The sequence below is a fragment of the Felis catus genome, chromosome A2 (assembly GCF_018350175.1).
Source record: "Felis catus isolate Fca126 chromosome A2, F.catus_Fca126_mat1.0, whole genome shotgun sequence".
Lineage (NCBI taxonomy): Eukaryota > Metazoa > Chordata > Mammalia > Carnivora > Felidae > Felis > Felis catus.
Window position 1 is genome coordinate 12,674,888 of NC_058369.1, and position 12,318 is coordinate 12,687,205.

Here is a 12,318-nt window from a genome sequence, read left to right on the forward strand (position 1 = left end):
GTAGATTTTGAAAGGCAGATATTAAACAAAGTATCTTCTCTGACCACAGTGAGACAAAGTTAGAAATCAGTAACAAAAGGAAAACCAGAAAATTTACAAATCTGTGGAAATTCAAGAACATATTTTTTGATGTTTATTTATTTATTTCAAGAGACAGAGAGAGCATGAGAGCATGCATGCAAGTGGGGGAGGGGCAGAGAGAATCCCTAGCAGGCTCTGTGCTGTCAGCACACAACCCGACACAGGGCTCTATCTCACAAACCATGAGATCACGACCTGAGCTGATGTAATCAACACATTCTTAATTGACCAATGGATCAAAGAAGAGATCACAAAGGAAATTTTAAAATACTCAGAAATGAATGAAAACAAAACATAACACACTAAAACTTATGGGATGCAGTAAAAGCAGTGCTACGAGGGAAAGTTATAGCTATATATGTATTAAAAAAGAAGAAAGATCTTGGGGCACCTGGGTAGTTCAGTTGGTTAAGCGTCCAACTCTTGATTTTGGCTCAGGTTCCTGAGTTCAAGCCCTGAGTTGCTGATGGTGCAGAGCCTGCTTGGCATTCCCTCTCTCTTTCTCTCTCTCTCTCTCTCTCTCTCTCTCTTTCTCCCTCCCTCTCTGTCTGCCTCTCCCCACTTGCACAAGCATGTGCACACTCTCTCAAAATAGATAGACTTTAAATAATAATAAAAAGAAAGATCTCAAATACACAACTTAATTTCACAACTTAAAGAACTAGAAAAAGAAAAACAAACTAACCCCAAAGCTAACAGAAGGAAGGAAATAATAAAAATTAGAGCAGAGATAAAGGAAATAGAGAACAGAAAAATAACAGAGTATCAACAAAACCATAAGCTGATTCTTTGAAAAGAGCAATGAGACTGACCAACCTTTAACTAGACAGACTAAGGGAAAGAAAGAGAGAAGACTCAAGTTACTAAAATATGAAATGGAAGTGGGGACATTACTACCCATTCTGAGAAATCAAAAGATTATTTTAAAAAAGTACATAAAAAAGTACATAAATACCTATATGCCAAGAACTTGGATGATCCAGACGAAATGGGCAAATTATACAAATGCAAAACCAACCAAGACTAAATTACAAAGAAATACAAAATCTGAAGAGACCCAGAACTGAACAGACCTCTAAAGAGACTGTATCAATAACCCAAAATCTGTTTACAAAGAAAAAGCCCCAGACCTGATGGCTTCACTGGTGAATTCTACTGAACACTTAGAGAAGAACCCTTGTGCACTGTTGGTGGGAATGTAAAATGGTGCAGCTACCGTGGGAAACACTATACAGGTTCCTCAAAACGATTAAACATATGGGGCGCCTGCATGGCTCAGTCAGTTAACCATCCGACTCTCAATTCCCAGATTCAGCTCAGGTCATGATCTCCCGGTTTCATGAGTTCGAGACCCGCATCGGGCTCTGCACTGACAGGGTGGAGCCTGCTTGGGATTCTCTCTTTCTCCCTCTCTCTGTACGCCTCCCCCGTTCACGCTGTCTCTGTCTCAAACAAACAAAGAAACAAAAACCGATTAAACACAGAATCACCATACGATCCAACAATTCCATTTCTGGGTATACACCCAAAAGAACCACAGGCAGGGTCTGGAAGAGCTATTTGCACACCTGTGTTCATAGCAGGATTATTTCTAACAGCCAAAAGGTGGGGAAAAAAGCAATGTTACCTGGCCCCCCAAAACATCCAGCACCCAGAAAATAGATACATTTGACACATGTGAATGATTACAGACAGACAGCTCATGTTAGATTTAGACCCCTGGAACTTAATGCAATCATCTGGATCTGTTCTGACCAGGAGTTAAGTCTTTCCATAATGGGGACACACGCATCTGTGAAAGCAGTTTGAGGAACCCCCAGCTGTGAGCTCGGTTCTGTGATGACCACGTGCCATGGCATCTCGTGTCTAGAAGCTCCCCCCACCCCACCTGCTCAGCAGCAAGCCCACCCATGGCCCAGGGGCGTCTGACCTTTCATGCCTAACTAGTTTCCCAGGGCAGGCCCCCATCCGTCTACTACTAGTACCACTGGTGTTCTGACCCCAAGCATTGAAAGAAAAAAAACAGCCAATAGCATCTGGCAGGAATCTGGCACAGCAGGGCTTCTTCAAAAAGAACTACGAGGGGGAACAAATGTGGAAGGGAAATGTGCTGAGAAAAGCAGCCTGTTTTGTGGGCAGGAGCTTGAGTCCCCTGAGGAGTGAAGAGGGGATGGAGGGGGGTGGGGTGGAGTTCACGTTCCAGGGAACTGTAATCGTTTTAATGAGCTCGTTATGCAAACAGAGCGGATAGAGTTACCCCAAGTGGGAGTCGTGAGAGGCACAAAGCCCCTGCATTTCATATTTCCTGAGCAGATGTCCGAAGCTGCAGCGGGATTTGGGGTTGACTTCATGGCTTTTGAGTTTTTATGTGTTAGGAAAGGATGCCCAAAGTCTTACTCAGATGTTGATGTCAGATCTGAAAGCAACCCTACTGGGGGCAATCTGGACTTGCACGAGTGCCCTTGGGTCAGCCTGCAAACACAACGAAGAAAAGGAATCTTACTGTACCTGATGTTGAGACAATGCCAAATCCATGTTTCGGGGAAGAAGGTCCTTTTCCTCTTCTCTGCTCTATGAAATTCGAAAAAGAAATGATTCAGTTTCCATGGGCGTAATGTAATTCTGCTACCTGGCAGGTTAACATCTACACAAGTAGAATGTTAACACGTTACTTCGTACCTGGAAAGGTTAACCTTCTACCCAGTTAGGGTGCAGTGTGTTAATTCTCTTGGCTGTCCATTAACATTCTACTTGATTAGGACGGAACGTGCTAACTCTTTTACCTGGCAGGGTTAACATTCTACTCGATTAGGACTAGTAGGAGTGAAGCATCAAAGGCTTGATAGAATCACCTTAAATCAACAGGCACTTCACATCCTGAGTTTAGAAGGGAAGAAGGGTCACAGGGACCACGCATCACAGGGAAATACCCACGGAGACGTGTGCCAAGACAGACGAATGGACTGGTTTGTCGGAGCAACCAGCCAAAGTCTCCATCAAGAGGGTGACTGGGTTAATCAAATGGTAGTACAATCGTGCAGTGGGATGTTACACGTCAGTCTAAAAGAGTGAGGTCAGTGCAGATATACTGATACGGATTGTTCTCTAAGGCTTATTGTTGACTTCAAAAAAGAAGGCACAGGGCCACCTGGGTGGCTCAGTCGCTTAAGTGCCCAACTTCGGCTCAGGTCATGATCTCATGGTTTGTGGGTTCGAACCCCACGTCAGGCTCTGTGCTGACGGCTCGGAGCCTGGAGCCTGCTTGGGATTCTGTCTCCCCCTCTCTCTACCCCTCCCCACTCACGTTCTATCTCTCCCTCTCTCTCAAAAATGAATAAACATTAAAAAAAAAAGAAGGCACAGCACAGTACTATAGTATTCACTCATTGTTTAAAAAAAAAATCCTTGTATATGCATGGAAAATTTCTAGAAGGATCTCTAAGAAATTATTGACCAAAAAGGGGAATGGAGGGTCTAGAGGTAGGAGAGAAACTTACATTAAATTATACAAACTTTCACACTGCTTGAAAAAAATTTAAATCACTGCATATGGTTAAGAAAAATATCTTGTCTTCAGAATACAGATGTACAGATGGGTTATCCAATTACAAAAAGATATGAACACTTGCTTTTGAAGGCATTTGTTATGCCTTTGTGCAGCGGGATTTACAACTGCCTTTGTGGTTTGGGGTTTCAGAAAATTACTTTCATATCCACTCCAGGCCAAGCTCTTGGGGGTCCTGCTACATGAGAGTGTCAGGACCCCCAAGGCACTATCTGGTGGGTGGAGGCCCAGAGGCCAGTGTTACACCTCCCTCAGCAACCACATCCTAGAATACTGCCGTGTACCATATGGGGAGCCTGGTTTGCCCATGCTGTGGTTTGGAGTTTGGAAACACCTCCTGGGCCTGCCACACTCCTGCTAAGTGTGCGGCCCAGGCAGAAAGAACCCAGGAGAACAAGGTATCCAGGACCTCAGTCTAGGTAGAGAACGTGTGAAAGATGGAGAGGGCTTTTGGGGACAGGCTTGCCAGGGCTGGAGGTCTTCTCGGCCACTTCTGGCTTAGAACAAGGGCTGAGGCGTGTGGGGCCCACCCTCAGGGTCTCCAGAGACACAAGATGCTAAGCCACTACTGATCACACTGATGCCAGCCCCAGCCCTTTGGTTCTGTGCCCTTCTTGGAGTGGGTGGGATAGAGTAGAGCTAAGGCCTGCCTCCCTGGTCCCAGCCCCTAAATCCAGACAGAATGGGAGCCAAGGTCTCCAGAACACTTCCCCTTCCCCAGCTGGCTGGTTGAGACCTGGGCTTGAGGAGGTAGTAAGAGAGGCATCAAAGGCGGTGGGAGAGAAAAGAGGGGAGACAGGAAAGGATAGGAGAGAGGAGAAAACAACACCTCCTGTGAAACTAAAGTTTCCATGACTCTAGAGACAAAACCCCAAATCCAAGGGAGAAATGGGAACTCTTCTCTGCATCACTCATTGATAAGCCAGCAAACAGACAAACAAGAAGTGAGCAAGAGTATGGAGAATGTAGGCATCACCATCGACAGGCCTGACCTAAAGTATCCATAGAGAGCCCTGTACAGAATTGATGGGGGCTTAGATCTTCTTTTCAAGAAGACATGCACATTTACAAAAGTTGGCCACATAAAAAGTCTTCAAAGTAAGAACAGGACAACAGCTAACACACAGACCATGTTCACTGGCCACAATGCATGTTTGCTACAAATTTATGAAAAACATTAAAAAATATTAATTAAAAAATATCACTTGAAATTTTAAAAAGTGTCCACTTCTGCACAAGTCACAGCTCAAAAAGTTAGAACCTATTTGGAAAGAAGCAATAATGGAAACACTTCACAACACAACTCAGGTGCTGCCAAAGCAGCACTCTTAGGGAAATTCATGCCTTTCAAAAGGCTTAAATGTGCAGAGTTCAAATAAGAGACTGAGAAGTATTACTTGATGTCCAACTTGAAAAGGCAGAGAATTGAAGGTGAAAAGGGAGGAGAGAGGAAAATAACGAAGAAGAGAGAGATACTAGAAAGAAGTTTCTAAGCAAAGTCCCTGGGAGAGGGAGGATCAAGCCCCACCTTCCCTCCCCACCCCAACCCTTCTGTTCCAGGCAGTTCTGCTCCTGAGGTGCCTTCCTTTCTCTGCACCCCCAATCCCATGCACTCGGGTGTGGTCAGGAACTGGGGAGGGGGGCTGGCATGCTTGGTTCCCGGGGTCACTACTAGGTCAGTAGTGACTTTGTCCACCAGGGGACACTGGGACATTTTTGGTTGTAACAACTGGGAGAAAGGGGTGCTATTGGCAACAGGTGGGTGGAGGCCAGAGATGTTGCACAACACCCAGCCGTGCATGGACAGCCCCACCACAGAGAATGATCCAGCCCCTAAAGACCACAGTATGAGGTGAGACAACCCTACTCGACGTGGCAATTACCTGGGGGGTTGTCTGGAGGACCCTGCTGCCACCAGGCTCCCCGTGTGGGGCTGGAAGGCAGGGACAGCCTCATCGGTGTATAGGCCGCCATTTTGTCGGTGGTTCAGGCTCACCAGGTCGGTCATCACCACCAGTCCCGTTTCCTAGGCAACAGACAGTGCCGTGGATGGGATGGCCCCAGCAGTTCCATCACTGTGGGGTTACCAGCCCAACATCCTCTGCTCTGGGCTTGGGTGCAGAGCTTGGGTGCTCTGCTCTGGGTGACACAGGCTGAGGAGATCATGGGGCCCAGTGACCATGCAAGATAGAGCAGAGGGGAGGCCAGCATATCTGTGGCTCAGGCACAAAAAGCCACATGTATGACTCCACGGATATGAAACATCCAGAACAGGTAAATCCATAGGGACAGAAAGTAGATTAGCAGTTGCCAGGGGTTGGGGGAGGGGGCACAGGGAGCCACTACTCATGGGGATGCGGTTTCCTTTTGAAGGGATGAGAGCATTCTAGAATTAAGACACAGGTGCTGGTGGCACAACACCGTGAGTGCCCTAAATGCCGCTGAATTGTGCATTTTAGAATGGTTCGTTTTCTGTTTGTTCTGTTCATCGTGAATTTCACAATTAAAAAAAAAAAATCAGTTGGCAAAGTGCCTGATCTACATCAGAGACAGACGGAGATCTGCAATTGTTACTGTTATGATCTCGACCACTGCGCTAAATACCAGAAGCAACTAGACTGCAGGAAAGCCCTACCCCAGACTGACCAGCTCTGCTTTGGGAATAAGGAGTATAAAGTCAGTGACTCAGACTCAGAAGCACCCCCCACCCCCGGCCCCTTAATTCCAAGAGCGGCCAGGGCCCAGCAGTTCAAACTGCCAGGCGTTCAACAAATGTGTAATTGAAACATCGTTTGTTCCAGTACAGACATAGATGTGCATACAAATATATAGACAGATGTAGGCGTGCACTATTGTTTAGCTAATAGAGCAACGTGTTAATTGTGGGATCTACAGGCGGTGAGTATATAGGCATTTGTTCCTTTGTTCAACTTTTCTGTAGGTCTGAAAATTTCCCATAAAAAAAAAAAAAACAAGAGGAAAAGGATGCGTTTTTAATGATTTTTATAATGGGAGGGGGGGAAGAGCAGCCACAGATGGGCCGTGCATTCGAGTGGAGACCGCCAGCATGCTCATGGGGGCTGGCGGTATGATCTAGAATGATACTTGTGTCTCCTGCACCCCCGGTAGCCCCCGGCGTCCGCAGCCCGGAAGGAGGGGGACGATGTGAGCCCCTTGAGAGCACGGCCGCCTGCTCCCAGCGTGATGGTTTTCCTCCCAGCAAAGCACCCTTACCACCTCTGCTCCATAGCAAGTCCCAGTTATTGGCTGACACCCATAGCATTCCGCTCTGGTTGGCCTCGCAAATCAGGAGGGTCCGCTTATGAGCCTCCATTGGGGAGAATCAAACTAGTTCTGCCCCAATAAAAGTTTGGAAACCTCCACCCTGACCATCTCCGTATCTCGGAGTTCATTTGTTTCCAAGCGAGAGGAGCCTGGAAGGGGCGGTGGGTCTAAGACCGTCTGTGCTTACGGCGAAGGCAGATCCGGAGTCCTTGGTGACGCCCCAGGGCCACGGGAAGATGGACGAACGCCTGCGTCGGGCTGCCAGTCCAGCCCACCAGAAGGACCCATCCTCCCGGGACACCCCGAAGGCATCAGAAACATCATACTCTTCCAATTCCCGGAAAACCTACAGGCAGAGAACACAGAGCAGTCAGCCGGAGGTTTCCTTTCCACCCAAACTGGCTCTCAGGGGTCTGGCTGCTCCTTCCGTGAATACCACTTCGAGACAATCTCAGGAGATGGGCGTTGGTGGCATTAGCCCATTCTAAAGATGGGCAGACTGGGGCTGGAAAGGTAGGACCTGTGGACAACGTTCTATTGCAAGAGTCTGATGAATTCGACTCTACGATCTTTCACTACGGCAATAAAGATTGGGTTCGATGGTGAGAGAAAGAATCTGGTTCACATGGGGGCTCTTCACTGACTGGAAAGGGAGAGACCCTCGTGGGGGTGCTGGAGCCTGGCACCAGAGGGCCCCACTCACCTGGGCCGGAGTCAGCTGAAACCCAGACCTGAGCAGGTAGACGCTCTTATCCACCGCAGTGACACACACACAGCTGCCCCTTGCAGCCCTGACCCGCAGGTCAACAACCTCCCCAGGCTGGGTCTCATTTGCTGAGTACGTCACTGAAACCTGGATCCGAACACAGCAGAGAGACCAGGAGCTCGGCCAGACTCTCCTGACTCACCCACCCACCCTCTCCGCCTGCCAAGGAGAACCGGTCTTGGCCAGCTCAGTTGGGACCCTGGCCTTGCTGCCCAGGTGAGGACAAGGGCGGGAGGCAGAATGAAAGGAACAAGGCTGGTACAACTGGAACATTCTGCGCAGAGGAGGGGAGGGGAGAGATGGGGAGACAGGCACGGACCGAGGGCACGCGGCAGCCAGCTTCAAAGGATGCAGGGAGAGGGGGCAGAAGGCTGAGCCCACTGCGGGGGACATGAGTGGTGTCCCTTAGATCTGGAACGCAGTGGGGACAGCTGACTGCTTTCCCTGCGTGCGATCGGTGGTGACTTCTGGAGGCGCTCCAGTAAAGAAGCAACCTTGGCTGCAATTATTCCTGAAGGGTCCTGCCCGGGATACCATTTGGGAGCCCGAGCGGCAGCTGTGCACGGCCCGGCGCGGACACCCTGGAGCCCCCAGCCCTCGGTGGCGCTTGCCTGTCCCCACTCCCCTGATTGGCCCCCCACGTTCTACCTGGTTCTCAAAGAAGCTCTCCACAGCAAACTGGAGGCTGTCGGCGACGCCTTCTCCGTTCTCCCTGACGTAGAAGACCAGCAGGCGGCCAAGGGGGGCCATGCTGGGGGTCACGGCCAGCCGGAGAGAAGTCACACACACGTTGACCTCAGCTGCTGGGGCTGGAGGGGGCTCTAAGACAAGGCAAAGGTGGGGATAGGCGTGAGGACCCAGCACCCCACGACGGGGCCACCAATGCCCCAGGTTGCCCTGGGGATGACCTGGGGTGCAGCGTGGAGGTGCTGGCCCAGGGCAAGCGCTCCGTGGACACTCGCACGACCTAGAAGGGAAGGGAAGGCCCAAAAGGATGTGGGTGTGTGATTCCCAGAGCACCATTCAGGCCAGCAGTTCTCAACTAGGACCGTGCTGCCCCCCAGGGGGCAGTTTTGGCTGTCCCGACTTGGGAGTGCCTGGGGCATCTAGCGGGGTGGGGCCTTAGCGGGGTGGGGCGCCGGGGAGGCTGCTCAGCCCCCTGCAGTGCACAGGACAGCGCCACCAATGGGAGAATGATCTGGCCCCAAACATCAGTAGGGCCAAGGGTGAGAAACTCTGCCTTCTCATGAGAGAGACCTTGTCTTCCTGTGTATCTATCTATGCACCTGTATCTCTGTCTATGAACTATGAATTAATCTATGAATCTGAGTGTAAATCTAAGTATTTAGGGATCTATCTGTGGATCTATGTATCCATAAATCCATCTATCTATCTATTGATCTATCATCTATCTCTATCATCTACCTATCTTCCTATCTAATCTATCTATCTTCCTATGTATCTATCTGATTCTCACCTACAGATGACTTCCCCTCAGGGACACTGCCAATGTCTGGAGACTTCTTAGGTCATCGTACTGCCTGTGGATAGGTTGCTACTGGCACCGAATGGGTGGAGGCCGGGGATACGGCTCCATACCCCACTGCACACAGGACGGCCCCACCACAAATCGTCTGCCTTCAAGTGCCCCCAAGGTCCGGTTTGGGGATCCTGCTTCAGGCAGAAGGGCTGTGAAGGGAATGGGGCTGGGGAAGACCTAGGGGAGGTGACGGATATTTTAGTGAGCACGTAGAGTCAAGGAGAGGAGGAGGGCTCCTAGGTGCGGCGGGGAGCCGGTGGAGGGGGGGGGCGACCTGGGCAGAGTCGGAGCAGCCACCGGCAGATGGCAACACAGTCCAGTGCGGGCCACCGCAGGGGTCTAGCCTGTGGCTCGCCTCCCCCAGTCCCCTGCAGACAGGCGGTGAGGACACCCTCGAGAGGACGTCTCCACCCGCCCTGCGGCTGACCCCTGCCCATCCTCCTGGCCCGAGCCCCATCTCGCCTGGGACACACGCCCTCCGCCCTGAAGCAGGCACCTCTCCAGGCTGCGTCCTGCTCCCCCTTCCTGTCTGTCCCACCCCAGTGTCAGTGGGAACAGGGAACCCCAGCCTAATGGCCTGGCTCACCCGTCTCAAGAAGGTGCATTAAGCGAATCGGTTTCTCCGGGGCCGCCCGCCGGCTTCTCCGCTGGGTGAGGTGGGCGGGCTGCCGGCCCGAGAGCACGATGTTGCCCCGCGCGGCCACCTCGTAGTACAGGGTGAAGCTGCAAGGGCACGTGGACTTCACCGGGAAAAGCGCTTCCTCTCCGACCTGTGGGAGACACGCAGCACGGGGGGCCCTGCCTGGCACCCACGGCCCGGCACCCACGCCAGGCAGATGGCTGCTCTGGGGCCACAGGGAGGCTGGGATGGCTGCGGCAGGAGTGCTGGCCTCCCAGCAGAGAGCCGGGCATCCTGGCGCCGGCCGTGTGCCCTGGTCGGCAGAGCAACTGTGCTAACGGCGTGGAGACTCTCGACGAGCTGACGGTGCAGGAACATGGCCCATGAGAGGTGTGGCCTTTGCCCCCCAGCTCCTGAGAGGCGATCTCCAAGCCTTTGAACTGTCCTGCCTGCCTGTCTGTTTACCTGAGGTCTCAGGCCACACCAGATACTGACAATATGATTCATGGGGGGCCAGGGGAGGGGTACAGGTCACACTCTGTCACTTTGACCTCTGGAGGGGCTGGGACTGAGGTCAGATATGCAGGTGGTCGGCCAGGTCTGGGTGACTGACCCCCGGTAAAAACCCCAGACGCTCATCATTCCTGGTCATACGTCTGATAAGGGTCTAGTGTCCGGGACGTATAAAGAACTCTCACAACTCAGCAATGTACAGACGACTTTCTAAAACTTAAAAACAGCAGGGGAAGCCGGATGAAGGATATACAGGATCTCTCTGCACCGTCTGAGCAACTCTTCTGTAAATCTAAAGTTATTCCAAAATTTGAAATTAGGAGCACCGGGGTGGCTCAGTCGGTTAAGCGCTCGACGCACCTTCAGTGCGGGTTATGATCTCAGGGTTCGTGCGTTCAAGCCCTGTGTTGGGCCCTGCGCTGACAGCACGGAGCCTGCTTGGGATCCTCTCTCTCTCCCTCTCTCTCTGCCCCTTCCCCACTTGCACTCCCTCTCTCTCTCCCTCTCAAAATAAAGAAACTTTAAAATAAAATAAAATAAAATAAAGTATGAGGGGCGCCTGGGTGGCTCAGTCAGTTAATGGTCCAACTTTAGCTCAGGTCGTGATCTCGAAGTTTGTGAGTTGGAACGCCGCACCAGGCTCTGTACTGACAGCCCAGAGCCTGAAGCCTTCTCTGGATTCTGTGTCACCCTCTCTCTCTGCCCTTCCCCTGCTCCTGCACGCTCTCTCTCTCTCTCTCTCTCTCTCTCTCTCTCAAAATACGTAAATAAATAAACTTAAAATAAAATAAGTAGTATGATAACAGATTACAACATATTGAAAGACTCTTTAAAAGTCCTCAAGTCCAGGGGCGCCTGGGTGGCTCAGTCGGTTAAGTGTCCGACTTCGGCTCAGGTCATGATCTCGCGGTTTGTGAGTTCGAGCCCCGCGTCGGGCTCTGTGCTGACAGCTCAGAGCCTGGAGCCTGTTTCGGATTCTGTGTCTCCCTCTCTCTCTGACCCTCCCCCGTTCATGCTCTGTCTCTCTCTGTCTCAAAAATAAAATAAACATTTAAAAAAAAATTAAAAAAAAAATAAATAAATAAAGTCCTCAAGTCCATAACATACTCAAAACAATACAGCAACAAAAATAATGGTAGGGAAAAGAGACAGAAAGTTCTTTCTTCTTTTTCTTTTTCTTTTTTTTTTTTTTTTGAAAGTTCTTTCCTTTTACAGAGGAACACCAACTCATAAACGTAGAAGGAATGACAGGACTCAGACCTGCCATCACATAGCCCCTACTGTGATAACTGACGACAGCAAGAATTGTCAGTGAGGCTAAAAGCACCGGGTGAAAGGTCGGTGGGGGTCAGGACACTGTGGCCGGGAGGGGCCTCAGGTTGGCACCACAGATTACTCAGTAGCCTCACCCACCGGGGAGAGAGCTGGTAGAAATCACACACCAACCAAGGATAAGGTCAGCTCCAGCAACAGTGGGGTCTCCTAAATCTGCACCTCTTGACAGGCTGCTGTGAGGACAGCACACACACAGTAATTCTGCCCGATTCTAATTCAGGATGTGGGAGCATCTCCAAGACCACACAGGCCCGAATTCTTCACAAAAGTCACGGGGATGAAAAGGCAGAGGTAGGGGCTGTTCCAGATCAAGAGCAGATATGGACACAGAAGAGCCAAACGCAACATGGGTGGCCATGGATCCCGAATGAAATGCGCACGTGCCCACGTGTGCACGCGCGCTCACATATACACGTGCATGCACATAGCCGCACATTACTTGCACACGTGTGCACAAGACTGTGGGCGTTCACGCGCAAGATAGAAGTCACATCCTGGGGACATCTTTGAAAATCTGAATGCTGCCCGTGAATCAAAAAAAATATGTTGAGTTAATGTAATTTTCTTGGACGTGACAATAGCTTTGAGGTCATGTTGAAGAATGTCCTGATTTT

At 50.6% G+C, this 12,318-nt stretch overlaps 1 protein-coding gene across 7 annotated transcripts in view; it reads right to left on the bottom strand.

The window, feature by feature from the left end:
- Positions 1–12,318, bottom strand: part of CPAMD8 (C3 and PZP like alpha-2-macroglobulin domain containing 8) — an 83,798-nt gene that overhangs the window by 43,413 nt on the left and 28,067 nt on the right. For 6 of the 7 annotated variants that reach the window (XM_023246922.2, XM_045047864.1, XR_002738989.2 and 3 more), the window contains exons 14-19: positions 9,824–10,007; positions 8,346–8,518; positions 7,635–7,784; positions 7,119–7,277; positions 5,530–5,672; positions 2,590–2,652 (exon numbers count right to left, since the gene is read on the bottom strand). In XM_023246922.2, coding sequence (XP_023102690.2) covers positions 2,590–2,652; positions 5,530–5,672; positions 7,119–7,277; positions 7,635–7,784; positions 8,346–8,518; positions 9,824–10,007 — 872 coding nt within the window. The remainder of the gene's footprint in view (positions 1–2,589; positions 2,653–5,529; positions 5,673–7,118; positions 7,278–7,634; positions 7,785–8,345; positions 8,519–9,823; positions 10,008–12,318) is intronic. The other variant, XR_002738991.2, reaches the window with a different exon arrangement.